Here is a 14,864-nt window from a genome sequence, read left to right as displayed (position 1 = left end):
TCCTATCGCTAGTTACTTGGGAGAAGAGACCGACACCCACCTTGCTACAGCCTCCTTTCAGGTAGTTGTAGAGAGCGATGAGGTCTCCCCTGAGCCTCCTTTTCTCCAAGGCTAAACAACCCCAGCTCCCTCAGCCGCTCCTCATAAGACTTGTTCTCCAGACCCCTCACCAGCCTCGTTGTCCTTCTCTGGACACGCTTCAGCACCTCAATGTCCTTCTTGTAGTGAGGGGCCCAAAACTGAACACAGTATTCGAGGTGTGGCCTCACCAGTGCCGAGTACAGGGGCACAATCACTTCCCTGCTCCTGCTGGCCACACTATTTCTGATACAGGCCAGGATGCCGTTGGCCTTCTTGGCCACCTGGGCACACTGCTGGCTCATGTTCAGCCGGCTGTCAACCAGCACCCCCAGGTCCTTTTCTGCCGGGCAGCTTTCCAGCCACTCTTCCCCAAGCCTGTAGCGCTGCATGGGGTTGTTGTGGCCAAAGTGCAGGACCCGGCACTTGGCCTTGTTGAATCTCATACAGTTGGCCTCGGCCCATCGATCCAGCCTGTCCAGGTCCCTCTGCAGAGCCTTCCGACCCTCGAGCAGATCAACACTCCCGCTCAACTTGGTGTCGTCTGCAAACTTACTGAGGGTGCACTCAATCCCACTCAACCCCCAAGATAGTGCATAAGAGAGGAGAGAATCTGAATTCCTGGTACCATGGTCCAGATTTTATGCTTGAGTTTTCTTCTTGGGAGCCACAAACGGAAAGGTTTATTTTGTGGATTCTAGAAGCAAGTACGGCAGCTTAACTGAAGATAACTTCGATGTAGTAATTGCTTGCTAGGGAGCTCCCAATTTCCATTTCTTTAAAGGTCACTAAATCCTGACTAAGTTTTTCTGTAAATTAGAGTTTTGAAAACATGTGGAGTCCTAGTCAGCTTTGACTGACGCCCTCAATTAATTTTCTCTTTTTCCTCCATGAGGATTTGCTGATGTACCTGCTACAGTTAGTCCAGGCATTGAAATATGAAAACTTCGATGACATAAAGAATGGACTGGAACCTAGCAAGAGGGACAGTCAAGGTTCGATGTCAGAAAGCATGACAACATCTGGGAGTAATGGTGCAGAAATAGACAGGTAAGAAGCTTATATTTCCAGCAGAAAAGCAGAAACACGTAACATTGTAAGCTCTCAAACTCTTTCTCCTTTTTAGGGACCATTGCATATTCAACATCCTATTTTATAATCTGAAGCAATGATGTGAAGGAAAAAAAATGACGTTTCATGAAAACTTAGGGGTTATTTCCTGACTACAGATAGTTTACAGAGCAAACATTCTTAATCTCGAAGTTGTCTTCCTTTCATACAGCAAGGTCAAAGGCCACAACTCCTGGAGAACAGGAAAAACACTGGCATTGCTTCCTTCTGTCCTTGCAAAAGTTAGGGTGTCTTCAATAAAGTTGTTGTATGAGGCACGGCTTCCCACTTTCATCAAAGAATGTGGATCTAAAAGTCCGATGGGTCTGAAATGGAAAGAAGTTTCTTCCTGCTCCTGCAAAAGAAGGTGTAGGGAGAGTCCTGTGAATGTAAAAGAGCTGGGGGAGCACACTTTTTATTCTTGCAGGAATCCAAAAGAAAGGTTGAAATATCTAATTAATACAGTATTAAGCAGGGTGCAAACAAACTCGGTTAACTGAAGTGTCCTGTGAATATTTAATACGCGTTTCCAGGATTTTTAGTCTTAACCTTCAATGTCTAATCACTTGTGTCACTAGGGTATACTTTTCATATTACAAGAATACTGCTTTTCATTGATCTTGCTGCTAAGCTGTAGAGTGGGTGTCCTGGGATGTATGGTGTATTTTAAGGCTGCAATGACACTTAGACATTAGTAGAGCTGTTTGATTACTTCCTTCCAGGTAAATTTACTGTCTGATGATTTTGCTTTGCAAGCATTGGATTTGTCTCCTCTGTTATGTGTAGTTGCATTCCAGAGACAAGTGATTGCAGGTGTTGTGTATTAGCAATTTCATCTTAAGAACGTACTACTAAAGCTTATCCTGAAAATGTGCATTTGCTGAATTCCCATCTATGTCTGCTTTATTTTTTTATGGAAGATGAAACAAAATGCTAAGTTTGATGTAAGTGAACGTCTTTCACAGCCATAAACTGTGTAGCTAAGCAGGCGTAGATTTTTGCCACTTTCGGGAACTGCAGCTGTCAAAGTTGCTGTTCATGCATTTTGTTTGGAAACAGGGTTGAGAGATGTCCTGGTTTTGGCTGGGATAGAGTTAATTTTCTTCCTAGTAGCTGGTACAGTGCTGTGTTCTGGATTTAGTAGGAGAATAATGTTGATAACGCACTAACGTTTTAGTTGTTGCTAAGTAGGGCTTATACTAGTCAAGGACTTTTCAGCTTCCCATGCCCTGCCAGCAAGAAGCTGGGAGGGGGCACAGCCAGGACAGCTGACCCAAACTGGCCGAAGGGACATTCCATACCATGGGACGTCATGCTCAGTATATAAACTGGGAGGAGTTGGCCAGGGGGCAGTGACCGCTGCTTGGGATCTGGCTGGGCCTCAATCGGTGGGTGGTGAGCAATTGCATTGGGCATCACTTATTTTGTATATTTATATTTATTATTATTATTATTTTCTCTTCCTTTTCTGTCCTGTTAAACTGTCTTTATCTCAACCCACAAATTTTACTTTTGTTCTTCTTTTCCCCCAATTCTCACCCCCATCCCACTGCGGGGGGCAGTGAGCGAACGGCCACGTGGTGTTTAGCTGCCTGCTGGGTTAAACCACAAGAAGATACTATCTTCAAAGATACTTCTCTTCCAGATTTCTGAATTTACTATGCTGTGGCAGTGAAATGCATTGCTATTTCCATGCATGCCCCCTGCCCCCCAAGAAAGAACTTTGAATCATGCCGATTACATGCTTTCCTTTATGTAGTTCCCAGATCATGAGTCCTATTCCACCTGTTTCCTCACCACCTCTTACTTCTAAGACAAAGGAGCTTGCAGACAATGAAAACCTTGACGTAAGTCAAATGCTTTACCTTGTATTTTTGATACGTGAGGCTTTTTTAGTGACCTAGAACCGTTTTTAGTTTTTGTTTGTGAATATTTGAATCTTTCTACTGTATCTTGCTGAATACTTAAAGTGCTTAACAAACTCAATGTGAAGAAAATAGCAATAGCTTAACTGAATTTTTTTTTTATAGGCCATCTATTTATGTACGTGGTTACACTATCCAAAACTGGGGGACTGGGCATTGAATTCTTCATAAAATTCAAGTACTCTGTTTAAATGAGAAAACTGCAAAGGCTGTTGCATGCTGATAGATACTGACAATTGCATGTGTTTGAGGTGTTTTAAAGCAGGTTTTTTAATGGAAAACAGTTATCCAAAAGTTTTAATCTCTGCAGTCTGTTCTTCCTGTAGCTGTATTCTTTGGCGTGGGTGTCATCTTTTTGGACCTAAGTAAGACGCTGTGTTGATTTAGATATGCCAAGGATTATACTCAATTTATACCACAAGTAGAAGAGTAACAAAAATAGGACTGGAGGGAGGGAAAGATAAAAGATAAAGAGAGTTTGAGGGAACCTGATTTTAATCTGATGTGCAGTTAATTGGTCTTTGAACTAAAGATCCATTCCCTGTTGCAAATCTTCCTTTTTGGGTCTCAGTACAGCATAGATAATAAGCCTCTAACTGAGCATATCAGTAAAGATACACAGATTTCTTGATAGTTGGAATATTAAACCTTAAAAAAGCAGCTAAATGTTGTGTATCCTCTACAGATTTTTTTTTTTAATGTTAAAATGTAGAACATCTTAATGAGTTTTAGATCTTCTGGATGCAGAACAGGGTAGTAAATCCCTTTCAGGGTTGACTCATAGTGAGGGATAATTGCATAGGAGGAAAGTTTAATATGTTGTAAATAGAAACTTTACATTAAAGACTTATTGTTGGAGAACATCATGTACTTTTTGACATGTCGGTAAATATATTACTGTAGTAGCAGACCTTTTTTTACTTGCAGTGTTGCTGCTGGTTTTGGAGTAATATTAAAACTAATATGATTTAAATATTAGGTTGGACTGGATTCACATTTTAGAAGGGAATGTATCTCTCAAAACTCCTGCAATTATTTTGGGTTTTTCCTTAACTTCATCACTCTCTTAAGTGCTTAGACTTCTTTATAACTTAATTTTACTTTTCTTAAATCCCTTCCAGCAAGACCTTTGCACCTTCTTGATTTCACGAGCATGCAAAAATTCCACGTTGGCAAACTACTTATACTGGTATGTTAGAAACTATTTATTCATACTGTGTTAATGTCTAATTGAAATCAAAGCTATAATGCCCAGAAGGATGCACAGCAAAAGATGACCTGTCTTGAGAATCTCAATTTCTGTCAGGATGAAGTAGTAGATTTAAAACCATGTGCCTTTGAACAGAATAATTAGTAAAAGGAGGGTGCTGGTTTTTAAAATGCACAAATGTGCTTTACTGTTAGACAAAGGTGATTTGTAGGGCGTTAAGTGCAGTGTTAAAAAAAAAAAAAGCCTAACTATAGTTTATAAGTTGTCATTCAATTTGTTTAGGATGGTGTGGTGGGAAGGAGATAAAGTTCATCTTCTGCTCTGCTTTTCTGTTTGGTTTGTGTTTCTAGTTTTTGACAGTGTTGGCTAGAATATTAAGGTTATGCACTTTTGTATTAATCAGTGTACTTTATGAAGGTTCATAAAGCACTAATTTTTTTGTGCTAACCTGATTATTTTTTAGATTCCGTTTGTGGTTATGCTACGAGCACAAACAAAATGTCACTGCAGATGTGTGCTTTCTTAAGGGGGAACTTTAGTTGCGAATAGTTCATCTAGATAGTGGCGAGGTAAGATTACTCAGCTAAGGATCTTGTCTCACTTCAGTGGCTTAAGAATTAAATTAGATGCCTAAACTAGTCATCTGCATGCCTTCTGAGTAAGCATTTGCAGATAGAATTATCTGATTTGAAGAAAGCTGAGGTGAATAGAACTGTACTCTGTGAAAGTGTGTGTGTATATGTGTTTATGTTGATATGTATATGCATATACACAACACATACAGCTATTAATGTGTGTACATACAAGTAAAAAGAGAGAGCTTAGGTGCCTTTTACACGGCTAACCTTAAGTCAAATGATTCTCATTTGTATCCTTTGTAAATGTATCTAAGAATTAAAAAAACTAATACACACTATCATATGTTAATGTGCTATGAATGTTAACCACAGATTAGCTGTGAATTAGGAACAGAGTGTGATATGTGATGTCAGCCTACTAAACTGTTCTTATAAAATTCTTAAAAGGATCCTAACCTACCCTGAGAGTGACTCCATTTGTAAATGTCTTTTTAAGTTTTATTATTTCATTGCTTTTTCAGTAGCTTAATTTTAAAATATATAAGTGCATGACTTAACTACAGTTCCTTAGTGTACATACTTCTATTGCAGTGGCCAAAGATAATGTTTGGCTTCAGAAAAAAATGCTATTAAATTTAAATGATTAAAATAATTGCAGGCCTAATTGATGTGGGTAGAAGCCAAATGCTTGACCTAATCAAATATTCTTCATTTAAGATAAGTCTTAGTAGGTTAGCTTATTTCTATCACATTGATAGAAACTGTGCACTTACATTTTGGCAACATCTCAGACATTCAGTCTACAGAAAGTTCAGAGCACCCAGAACTCTGAAGTTTTTTGTCTTATGACTTGGGGGGGTGGGGAAAGAAAAAAAACCCAAACAGAAAAACCCAGTCAATTTATTCTTTGTTTTCTTTCCAGACATCTCAATTTCTCAGTGACAAAATACAAATGTTGCAGCCACTGTTTGACCTGATGTAGCCATAAATCCTCTTGGCTGCTGATCAATTGCTCGTTTCAACTATCCAGACACAGCATGCACCTAAAATAATCAATGGAAAAAGTACAATAACCCTTGAAAATCAAACCTCCCTGCTCGGTTACCTGTCATTGTAAAGCTGTCCTATCCTTATACTTTAACAGTGGCTACAGAAGTCAGTGCTACTGCTTTTTTCCTCTCTTCAGACATATGAGACACCTATCCCAAGTATTAAGCGTTACTCTTACTGCTTGCTTCAAGATAACTTTGAGAAACTGTCTAGGGCTTTTTAACAAATGAAGATGAAAATGGCATGTTTCAATTCATTACTTTCTGTTTCCCTTGAAGTTTTGGGGCACAGACTTTGTAAATACAGGCTTATTTTTATCCACATATTACTGCAATCTATTTTTGTCACTTTAGTGAGGGAACAGTGTAGAACAATATATTTGCAAAGTTCTAGAAGTAATCTCTAGTTTTAGATTTCGTTGAGGTAATACTCATGGAATAAGTTACATATGCCTTATTTTAATGTATATAATGAGTATTTATGAGTAAGACTAGTCAAATCTGTTCAGCTGCAAATGACAGACCTCTAATCTTGTACCATAATCATTCAGTTGCAAAGAGGTTCTGCACAAGTGCATAAGGAACGGGTAATTCTAGCTGTCAATGTAAAGTCCAAGCGTGTTTGAATGTGTGGAATCACTTTTGAATTCAAATGCAGTGTTTGAAAATCGACTGACTTGCTAATTTCTTCCTCCTTTTAATAGTGGGGTTATATGTTTTTACTAGGTAATACTAGGAGATATATCAGTCAACAGAAAGACGACCTTTTGTGTGTAGCTGCTTTTTGCTTGTCAGTGCTGTGAATATAAATAACCACAAAAGCTTTCCAAACAACTGCTTAACGTAACAGATTAGATTTTTGGTATAACTGTTCCAAATTGTACTGTTTAAATCTTGCACTCGAATCATAATTTTAGAAATGAAAACTTATTTTGGAATGTAGGCTTTGCAGAGCTGCTTCAGGACCAATACTGTCTCTTCCACCATTGCTAATGATAAAATAGGGAACAGGTGGGGGGAGATTTTTGTTTTTGCAGGTATAATTGAATAGCAAGTTTGCAGCCACTGCATTGTGCAGAGGGTAGTAGCACAGTGGAATGCCCGCTCCTCCCACATGTACTGTTTGGTTGGAGTGTTCATATGATTTGGACTTCTGACTTGTCCTGTTTGAGTGATGCCGCTTCACTGTAAGTGAAAGACCTCAGAAACTTTGATAGACGCTCCTGATCCAAGTGGGAATTTGACTATGCAAATTTGAAGATTTCATCAGTTGGTTGATATCTCATTCAAAGATCAACTTTATTTTTAGTTCCAGGCCTATAATACAGGGTTGCTGTATTTCACTCAAATTGCGTATAGCACCAGAGTACAGCATAACTTGGGTTGTTTTTATGCTGCAGGTATGTAATAGTGGAGTGTGAAGACCAAGACACTCAGCAGAGGGACCCAAAGACTCACGAAATGTACTTAAATGTGATGAGAAGATTTAGTCAGGCTTTGCTGAAGGTAATGCTTCTGTGTAAGGAAATACAGAGTGTTCTGGGATAGCCGTTCTTTAAAAAGGCAGAGGTGTCTAGAAGGAGGACAGTTTTTCATGTCATATGTATTGAAATTTAAAAAAAAATCTTCCACTTCTGCTTGAATTTTGACTTTGTGGTAAACCAAAGAAACTACTGAAAAAGAAAAGAATAAGTATTGAGGATTTTTTCCTCTGTTTAATTTCTTGTTCCTGTTAGTAACATGCTGGTTCTAAAATCTTCTGCCTTGTGTAATCAGTCTATTTTATTTACTGGGTTTTTTTATTGGAAGCACTTGTCCTTGCAGTGCAAATTGAGACAAGAGACCTGTCTTCTGAATCCACAGTACTGTTCTGTATATCAGCAGCAGAGGGTGCTGGAGCAGCAGCGGAAAAAAGGCAAAAACAAAAAAAAACCACTTTTGTGAATTGCAGTCTCTGATTTATAGCAGATGTGGAGTCTTTCTGATTTTAGTGTTAACTCACACTTCACATTAATTCCCATTTTAGGGATGTTATTCAAATCTGACTCTTAGGCTTCATAAGACTATTCCACGTGCTTATCCTTACTAACTTATTTTGGCTGTGTGAATAGGTTTGTCATGCATGACTTCACCACTGAAATTGTTGATGCAAATTGAAGTGCACTGGTAGGTCAGATAATTGATTGCCAGCTACAGTGATTCTGATTGTGTTTTACAGAAAATACCTTTCAAATTGACGGAAAATTGATCTTTATTCACTTACCTCTTAAAAGCCCAAAGGTCTAAGAATAAAGGAATAATTTCTAGATAAAATAATTACAGAACAAAGAACTAATTTTTTCTTTTAATTCATTTAGGGTGATAAGTCTGTCAGAGTTATGCGTTCGTTGTTGGCAGCCCAGCAGACATTTGTAGATCGGCTGGTTCATGTAATGAAAGCAGTGCAGCGTGAAAGTGGGAATCGTAAGAAAAAGGTAACTAAAGGATTGGGAAAATTATCTCTGGCTAGAATTTGAAAATAGGAATGTTAGCTTTTCACTAAAAATTCTTAGCACTGAGATTTATAACAGATGTCTGCCTGTCCTGTAATAATTTTAGCAATCTTTAAACAAACTTAGGAGAGGTTTAGATAAGTCAAAGTTCAAAAGTGTTCTGAAAGGTTGTAGATGAAAAAGAGAAGAGGCCCTTGAGAAAAATCTTGGGATATTTTGGCAAAAGGAAGATATGGGAATAATTGAATAGTTGATGATATAACAGTGAACAAGTTGTGGGGGATGTGGGAAGGGAGCAGAGGTTATTGTGATGTGAGAATTACGCCGGAATAGATAACGAAATTTGACTAGCAGCAAGGTTTCATTTACTCCAAGAGCAACAACACTATTCTTATATAAGGTGTGTGTTTAGCAGAACTTTGCATTCTCTGAAAGTTATCTGTTGCATGTTGAGGAAAAGGATTTCTATCATAGGTGCATTTTAAGAAGCTTTGTCCTTAGTTAAAATATTTCAAGTGAACTTGACAGACAAGTATGAGGAGGAAGCAAGTATGCCAAAGGAATTTCTATTCATGTATTCTGACACACTTTTTAAGCATGGATTTTTTTTAGTGTAATAATTTTTTCCGGCGTAAGGAACTCTAAAACTGACTAGTAGTGTATTTCTGGTAACTACAGATGTAGGAATGTAGAGCAAGCTCTGAAATCAGATCTATGCAAGCTGTTGGCGATTTGGTTCATTGGTGGGATCTCCTTGAGTTCAGGGATTTAAAGGATCAGAGCTGAAGACTTGAATCAAGTGTCTGAAACAGAACTAACATTTGATACTGGTATAGAAAATAAATCATCCTGCTACTTGTGTAGGCAATTTAGAAATAAAGTTTTGTGAGACTACTATACCTGGCACTTATAAAAATGCTTGACTATATTCAGACTGGATGGAATATCTGCTTTCTTATTCAGATTACTGCAAATGGAGAATTTTTATTTCACTGGATTTTAAGAGTGAAACTGTGATTCTTTGGAAGAGTGAAGAATATAATAAATTGGATATTTACTAATAATATATCCGTTGTTAAAAGACTTTTTTACTGTTCATGTATACCTAGTATGTGTGTTATGTTTTTTTTAAAACAGGTTTTTATTCTTTAATTCTTTTAGAATGAGAGGCTTCAGGCATTGTTAGCAGATAACGAAAAGATGAATTTAGCAGATATGGAACTTATTCCACTTCCTCTGGAACCTCAGGTGAAAATTAAAGGGATAATCCCTGAAAAAGCCACACTCTTCAAGGTAAATGAGGTCTTCTGAATAGCTGAAATACAAACAAATCTTATGAGCACTAAGTTTAAACATCAGTTGAAAGATTTAAAGGGGCTGACATAGTCGAGGCAAAATGTAACTGTAATGTGCTCTTAAAGTGGTTAAACAACTCTTTATTTCCTTTATGAAACTTTTTTTTCCAAGTTAATGTGCAAACTTTAAAGCAGCTTTTATAAGACTGATACAGTTTATAAAGTTTATGAAGTCCCCAAGCTGAAGGCATGCTTCCGAGTTCAGAATTTCTCTGAACTTTAGTAAGACCGTGTTCAACAGGAGTACCACTTATGCTCAGAATCATACAAATCAAGTCAGGTGTGCTGCATCTCAGCTAGATGTATCCGTCTATTCAATTGCAAAATAAAACTGTTAAACTGGTAGAGACTGGAAAGCAATAAGGTGGTCCATTTCACACAGTTGCGGTGGGCTGACAGGTATATCCTGTATCCTTATGGTTGGTAAGTCCTTAAACCAAGCCGTAGCAATTGCTTGTGATCATATGGCCAGCCCTTATTCTAGTTAATAAACAGTCAATGTGCTCTTGAAAGAGCTGGGGTTATTTTGCTTCCTATACCACTTGGAATGCAAGTTATTGCCTGGAATGTAAGTTATTACCTGTGTCCAGTGATGTAGGACCTTTTTTATAAATTTACTTTCAACTCATAGGTGACTGTGATCTAATTTTAAGATGACCAAAGTGAGCTTGAGCAGTCAGGCCTATGTCCAGGAGGCATTCTCTGCCAAGTAAAAAATGTTCAAGCTGCTGTGGCAACTCGTGTTGATCCATGATCTCTACTAAGTCACAAATTTATTATACCCAGTAGTTTCAAACTTTGACAGGCTGCTTGTTGACTGTGGTATAATTTATGTTTACTTAAAATCAGAGATGAACATCTTTGCATCATTTTCTACCATACCATCTCTTGGTTTCCCAGCTTTGGGTTGGTTCTTTATATACCAGTTAGTCTGTTTGAAAAGTACATTTCTTCAATTCTATGCTCTTGTACCTCATGTTGGATGCATCATTGGAAAGATCTTGTCATGAAAACAAGGTTTTGCAAACTTGAGTCAACTCTTAGCATGAATGATTTAAGGGTCGGGGGAAGAATGTTGACAAAAAGACTGCTGGAACAGTAACTAAATATTTCCTATCAAGAATAATAGTTTAACTTGATCAGGACAAACTCAAGTCAGATAGTCTTCTAAATATTGGTCTTCTGTAGCAATGTAGAAAATTTAGGACAAAAAATGAGATGTAACTGGTTTCAAAATCAGAGATAGTTTCTGTCCTCCTGATTCTGAAAGGTTATAGATTTCCATTTAATCTCTCATTCTGTACTATGGGATAAAAACCAAACAAACCCAAAGAGGGAAGGATGACTAATTTTTGGTGCTCTTGGACATCACATGGTAGCTTTTGTAAGACTATTTAAAGAGTCATTTTTCCTTCATTTGTGGAACTTAATAACTTTGAAACATTCATTGCATGTGAAAATCTAATGTAACTGCTCAAATATTAAACTCTGTATCCTTGATTTTTTTTTTTGGTTTTGAGGGAAGTGACTTGGTCAGTTGCAATAGATTAAATCATTCATGTAGGTAATTGATCCCCTTCAACCCATTTTATGCAGAGAAATTGCAAACAATTAAATTGGCTTTCTCAAACAACAATGTAAAAAGGCATTTTTGCTTTTACTAAATAGATTAAAGAAGCAATTGATTGTTTAAGATGTCTTGCCCCTAGCATTTCTTTGATGTTTATCCTATAATTGTGTCTCTTTTTGATCTGGTCAGTTTAAATTTGTTTTGTTGTGACCTTTTGCATAGTGCTTCTATGTTGATTGGAATTGCATGCATACAAACAAAATTGGAATCCTCTTGTCCTTTCCTCTTCTGCTGCTGGGGGAGGGATGTGGGAGGAATGTATCCTTCATATTCCTTGCTGAAAAAGAAGGAAAGCCTTAAGATTTTTTTTTTTTAAAACATGCCTAGATCACACTTTTGGTAAGTGGAAATAGTACGTTCTAACTGTTGAGTCCTAGACAGTGAGTAACTGCTTTTAGAAGCTTTAGAATTGATTCTTTTCTACGAAACTTAAGGAACGTGAAAAGACTTCTGGTGCTCACAGCCGTGCTGTTGGTATTCAAATAGGGCTATTGTAAACCTTTTTATAACTGAATTTGGTACTTGTATCCTGTGACCTGATACTTGCTTAATTCACTTCTAATTTACAGTGCAGTAAACAAGGATTTATACTATAGAACTCCACGGTAGCAACATGTTAATGTGAACATTGCTGTTAACCAGCTTAGTAGAATAAGTTTCCTTTTCCAGAGTGCCTTAATGCCTGCTCAGTTATTCTTCAAGACAGAAGATGGAGGCAAATATCCTGTAATTTTTAAGCATGGTGATGATTTACGTCAAGATCAACTTATTCTTCAGATTATTTCACTCATGGATAAGGTGAGAATTATTAATCCACATCCTTGTCCTTCTGTGTTCTTGATTCTCCTTGTCGGGAGCAAGACTGGCGAAAGCTGTTAATACAGCTTATATTGCTAATATATTCCAGGGTTCTCAGACCTTAGGTGACTTTTTTTCTTTATAGAAGCAATGATCTGGTGTAGATTTAAAAAAAAACAAACAAAAATTGGGAAACAGGAACAGGCTTTCACTCATTACTAATTTCAGTGAAGAACAGTGGAGACCTATGTCCAATACACATTCCTTTTAGAAGTAGAAGCTGCCTTTCTGTTGCATTCATCTTTGCTTTTTTGTGTGGTGTTTTTTTTTTTTTTTCCAGCTGTTAAGAAAAGAGAATCTGGATTTGAAGCTGACACCCTATAAAGTGCTGGCAACTAGTACAAAACATGGTATGAATATTTTTATTTCCTAAAAATACAGTGTTGGGAGGAATCTTCTTCTGTTCATAGACTGTTGCAACACTATTTTCATGAGAGATGTTTTGCTTAATACAGCATTCTAAAAAGGAGCTCAAATGTGTGAGAAAACCTAGTTGCAATGTAAGTCATGGAAGTAAACAACCTGAGTGACCACAGTATTCCACAGGTGACTCAAATATCTTCATAGAAGAAGCCCAGTCTGGATTTTGGAGTATGTGACAATTAGTAGTGTTATCTTTGCTGCTAGCTTGCTGTGTCATCTGGACAAATAACTTAACACTCCTATTTATAGATCTTTGCATGAAATGGAGGGGAAAAAAACAAGACAAAACAAAATAAAACTTGGCTATGCTTTTAGATACATTCGGTATAAATATTTAGGATGCCACTGATTTATCATTCTCTTCTCATGAAAACTTGGAACAACAGACCTTTTGCAAGGTAATTTGGTGTTAATGACAAGTTGTTTTAAAACTGCTGAAGGCAGAAAATGGGAACAAAACATGTTTTTTTGCCAGTGAGAAGCAGTCGAATGAAAGTGTGTATTAGTGTTGTCCTTTAATAAACATGCATTATAGAGTAGCTTGAAAGTTCTATACATTGGAGATTTTTTTTTGGTTGTCTTCTGTCACAGGCTTTATGCAGTTTATTCAGTCAGTACCAGTTGCAGAAGTTCTTGCTACTGAGGAAAGCATACAGGTATGTGATGGGGGATTTTTAAGTTATCTTCTGATCAAACAGTATAAACTGCAGGCTTAGATCTCATGCAGAAGTCTTTAGTCTCTCAACTGATTTTTCTATCTGTTGTTAAAAGACAAATGACAGCTTGAAACATAAGGGTATCTACAGCAGATGTTTTGCTTTAAAAAAAAAAAAAGTACTTAAGTCATCACATGAGTATCTCATGCCCTAAAAGTAATACCATTTAAATAATTAAAGTGTAATTTAGTTATGATACTGAAATTCTGTCTTTGCTGTAATGGTGAATGGAAGATGCATGACACTTTTCTGTACTGTTTTGTTTTAAAGTGTTTCTGTTATTCATTCAGTAGTTTTGGCTTGATACCTTGTCAAAGTATGTTTTAATGATTTTTTTTTTGAAGGAACAACTAAATAGTGTGTTCATATGATTTCTGAAGTCTGTTACCCTGCCATAGTCTATGTATAGACTGTGTGTGGTTTGGTTTTTTTTAACTTTTCTTATTTAGCAAACTTTCTGTAACTGTCATGGAATTGAGTAGGGACACGCTTGAATAGTGGCACGCAGAATTCATGCTAGTTTCAAGCACAGCACACAAGCTAGGTAGCAGAGCTCAGCTGGTTGAGATAATATGGTTGGATAAAAACATACCAAATTGCCATATGAGATAGCTAATAAGTTTTTTAATAAAAACACAGCATGTTTATGTGGGATTCACTTTGTCACAGTACCTTTTTTCCCTTTTTTGTAGTTGATACTGAAGTTTGCATTTGTTCATAGCTCAGTAACTGGGAGCCAAAGCTAATAGCTCCCAGCTACTGTAAACTACATACATTAAAAATACGGAGATTAAAAAATGCATATCATTTGTCATTATCGTTTGCTTGACAAATAAGCATATCAAATGCTTATCACTTATAGAAAATGCTTACCATTAATCAGACAATGACCAGCATCAAATTGCATAAGTTTTTTGAGCTTTCCATTCAGTAAAGATTGTGATAAGCTACATCTATACATTCAATAATCATACAGTTTATAAAGTGTTTTCTTGGCAATCCTTTGTAATCTTGGAAATGTACTATTCATATTCTAGTCCATTACATGTTTTTATAAAATAATATATTTAAAAATGCTTGTGAAATTGTCATTTTGCAATTACTTATAACATCATATTCCAATCTAAAATAGGTGCCCCACTGTTCTAGTTGCTGTGCAGACGTAAGGAGCAATTCTTCCTGTGAAGAATTGCTAATATCTAAATAGACAAGATGCCAAAAGAATGTGATTTAAGATTGCTTCACAGATCAATGGCAAAATACATTATAGAGCCCAGATTTCCTGTGCCAAAGCATGATAAAATAGCTGGGCATTGTAGGCCAAGGAAATGAACGTTTTTAGGTGTTGTGAAAGTTTGGTTTATTCTTTTTTTTAAATATTGATTTTGGGTGTCACAGCTGTTTTAATAAAGATGGGCACTGTATATAAACATTTTAAAA

At 36.9% G+C, this 14,864-nt stretch overlaps 1 protein-coding gene across 1 annotated transcript in view; it reads left to right on the top strand.

Annotated features, from left to right (window-relative positions):
- Positions 1–14,864, top strand: part of PIK3C3 (phosphatidylinositol 3-kinase, catalytic subunit type 3) — an 82,657-nt gene that overhangs the window by 21,900 nt on the left and 45,893 nt on the right. Inside the window, exons 11-19 of the mRNA XM_009331537.1 lie at positions 974–1,128; positions 2,948–3,035; positions 4,235–4,302; positions 7,351–7,456; positions 8,308–8,424; positions 9,604–9,735; positions 12,097–12,225; positions 12,566–12,635; positions 13,300–13,364. Of these exons, the coding sequence (XP_009329812.1) occupies positions 974–1,128; positions 2,948–3,035; positions 4,235–4,302; positions 7,351–7,456; positions 8,308–8,424; positions 9,604–9,735; positions 12,097–12,225; positions 12,566–12,635; positions 13,300–13,364 (930 nt within the window). The remainder of the gene's footprint in view (positions 1–973; positions 1,129–2,947; positions 3,036–4,234; positions 4,303–7,350; positions 7,457–8,307; positions 8,425–9,603; positions 9,736–12,096; positions 12,226–12,565; positions 12,636–13,299; positions 13,365–14,864) is intronic.

Source organism: Pygoscelis adeliae, unplaced genomic scaffold (assembly GCF_000699105.1).
Source record: "Pygoscelis adeliae isolate BGI_AS28 unplaced genomic scaffold, ASM69910v1 Scaffold68, whole genome shotgun sequence".
Classification (NCBI taxonomy): Eukaryota; Metazoa; Chordata; class Aves; order Sphenisciformes; family Spheniscidae; genus Pygoscelis; species Pygoscelis adeliae.
The sequence above is the reverse complement of the archived record's forward strand: the minus strand, read 5'-3'. Positions and strand labels throughout refer to the sequence as shown.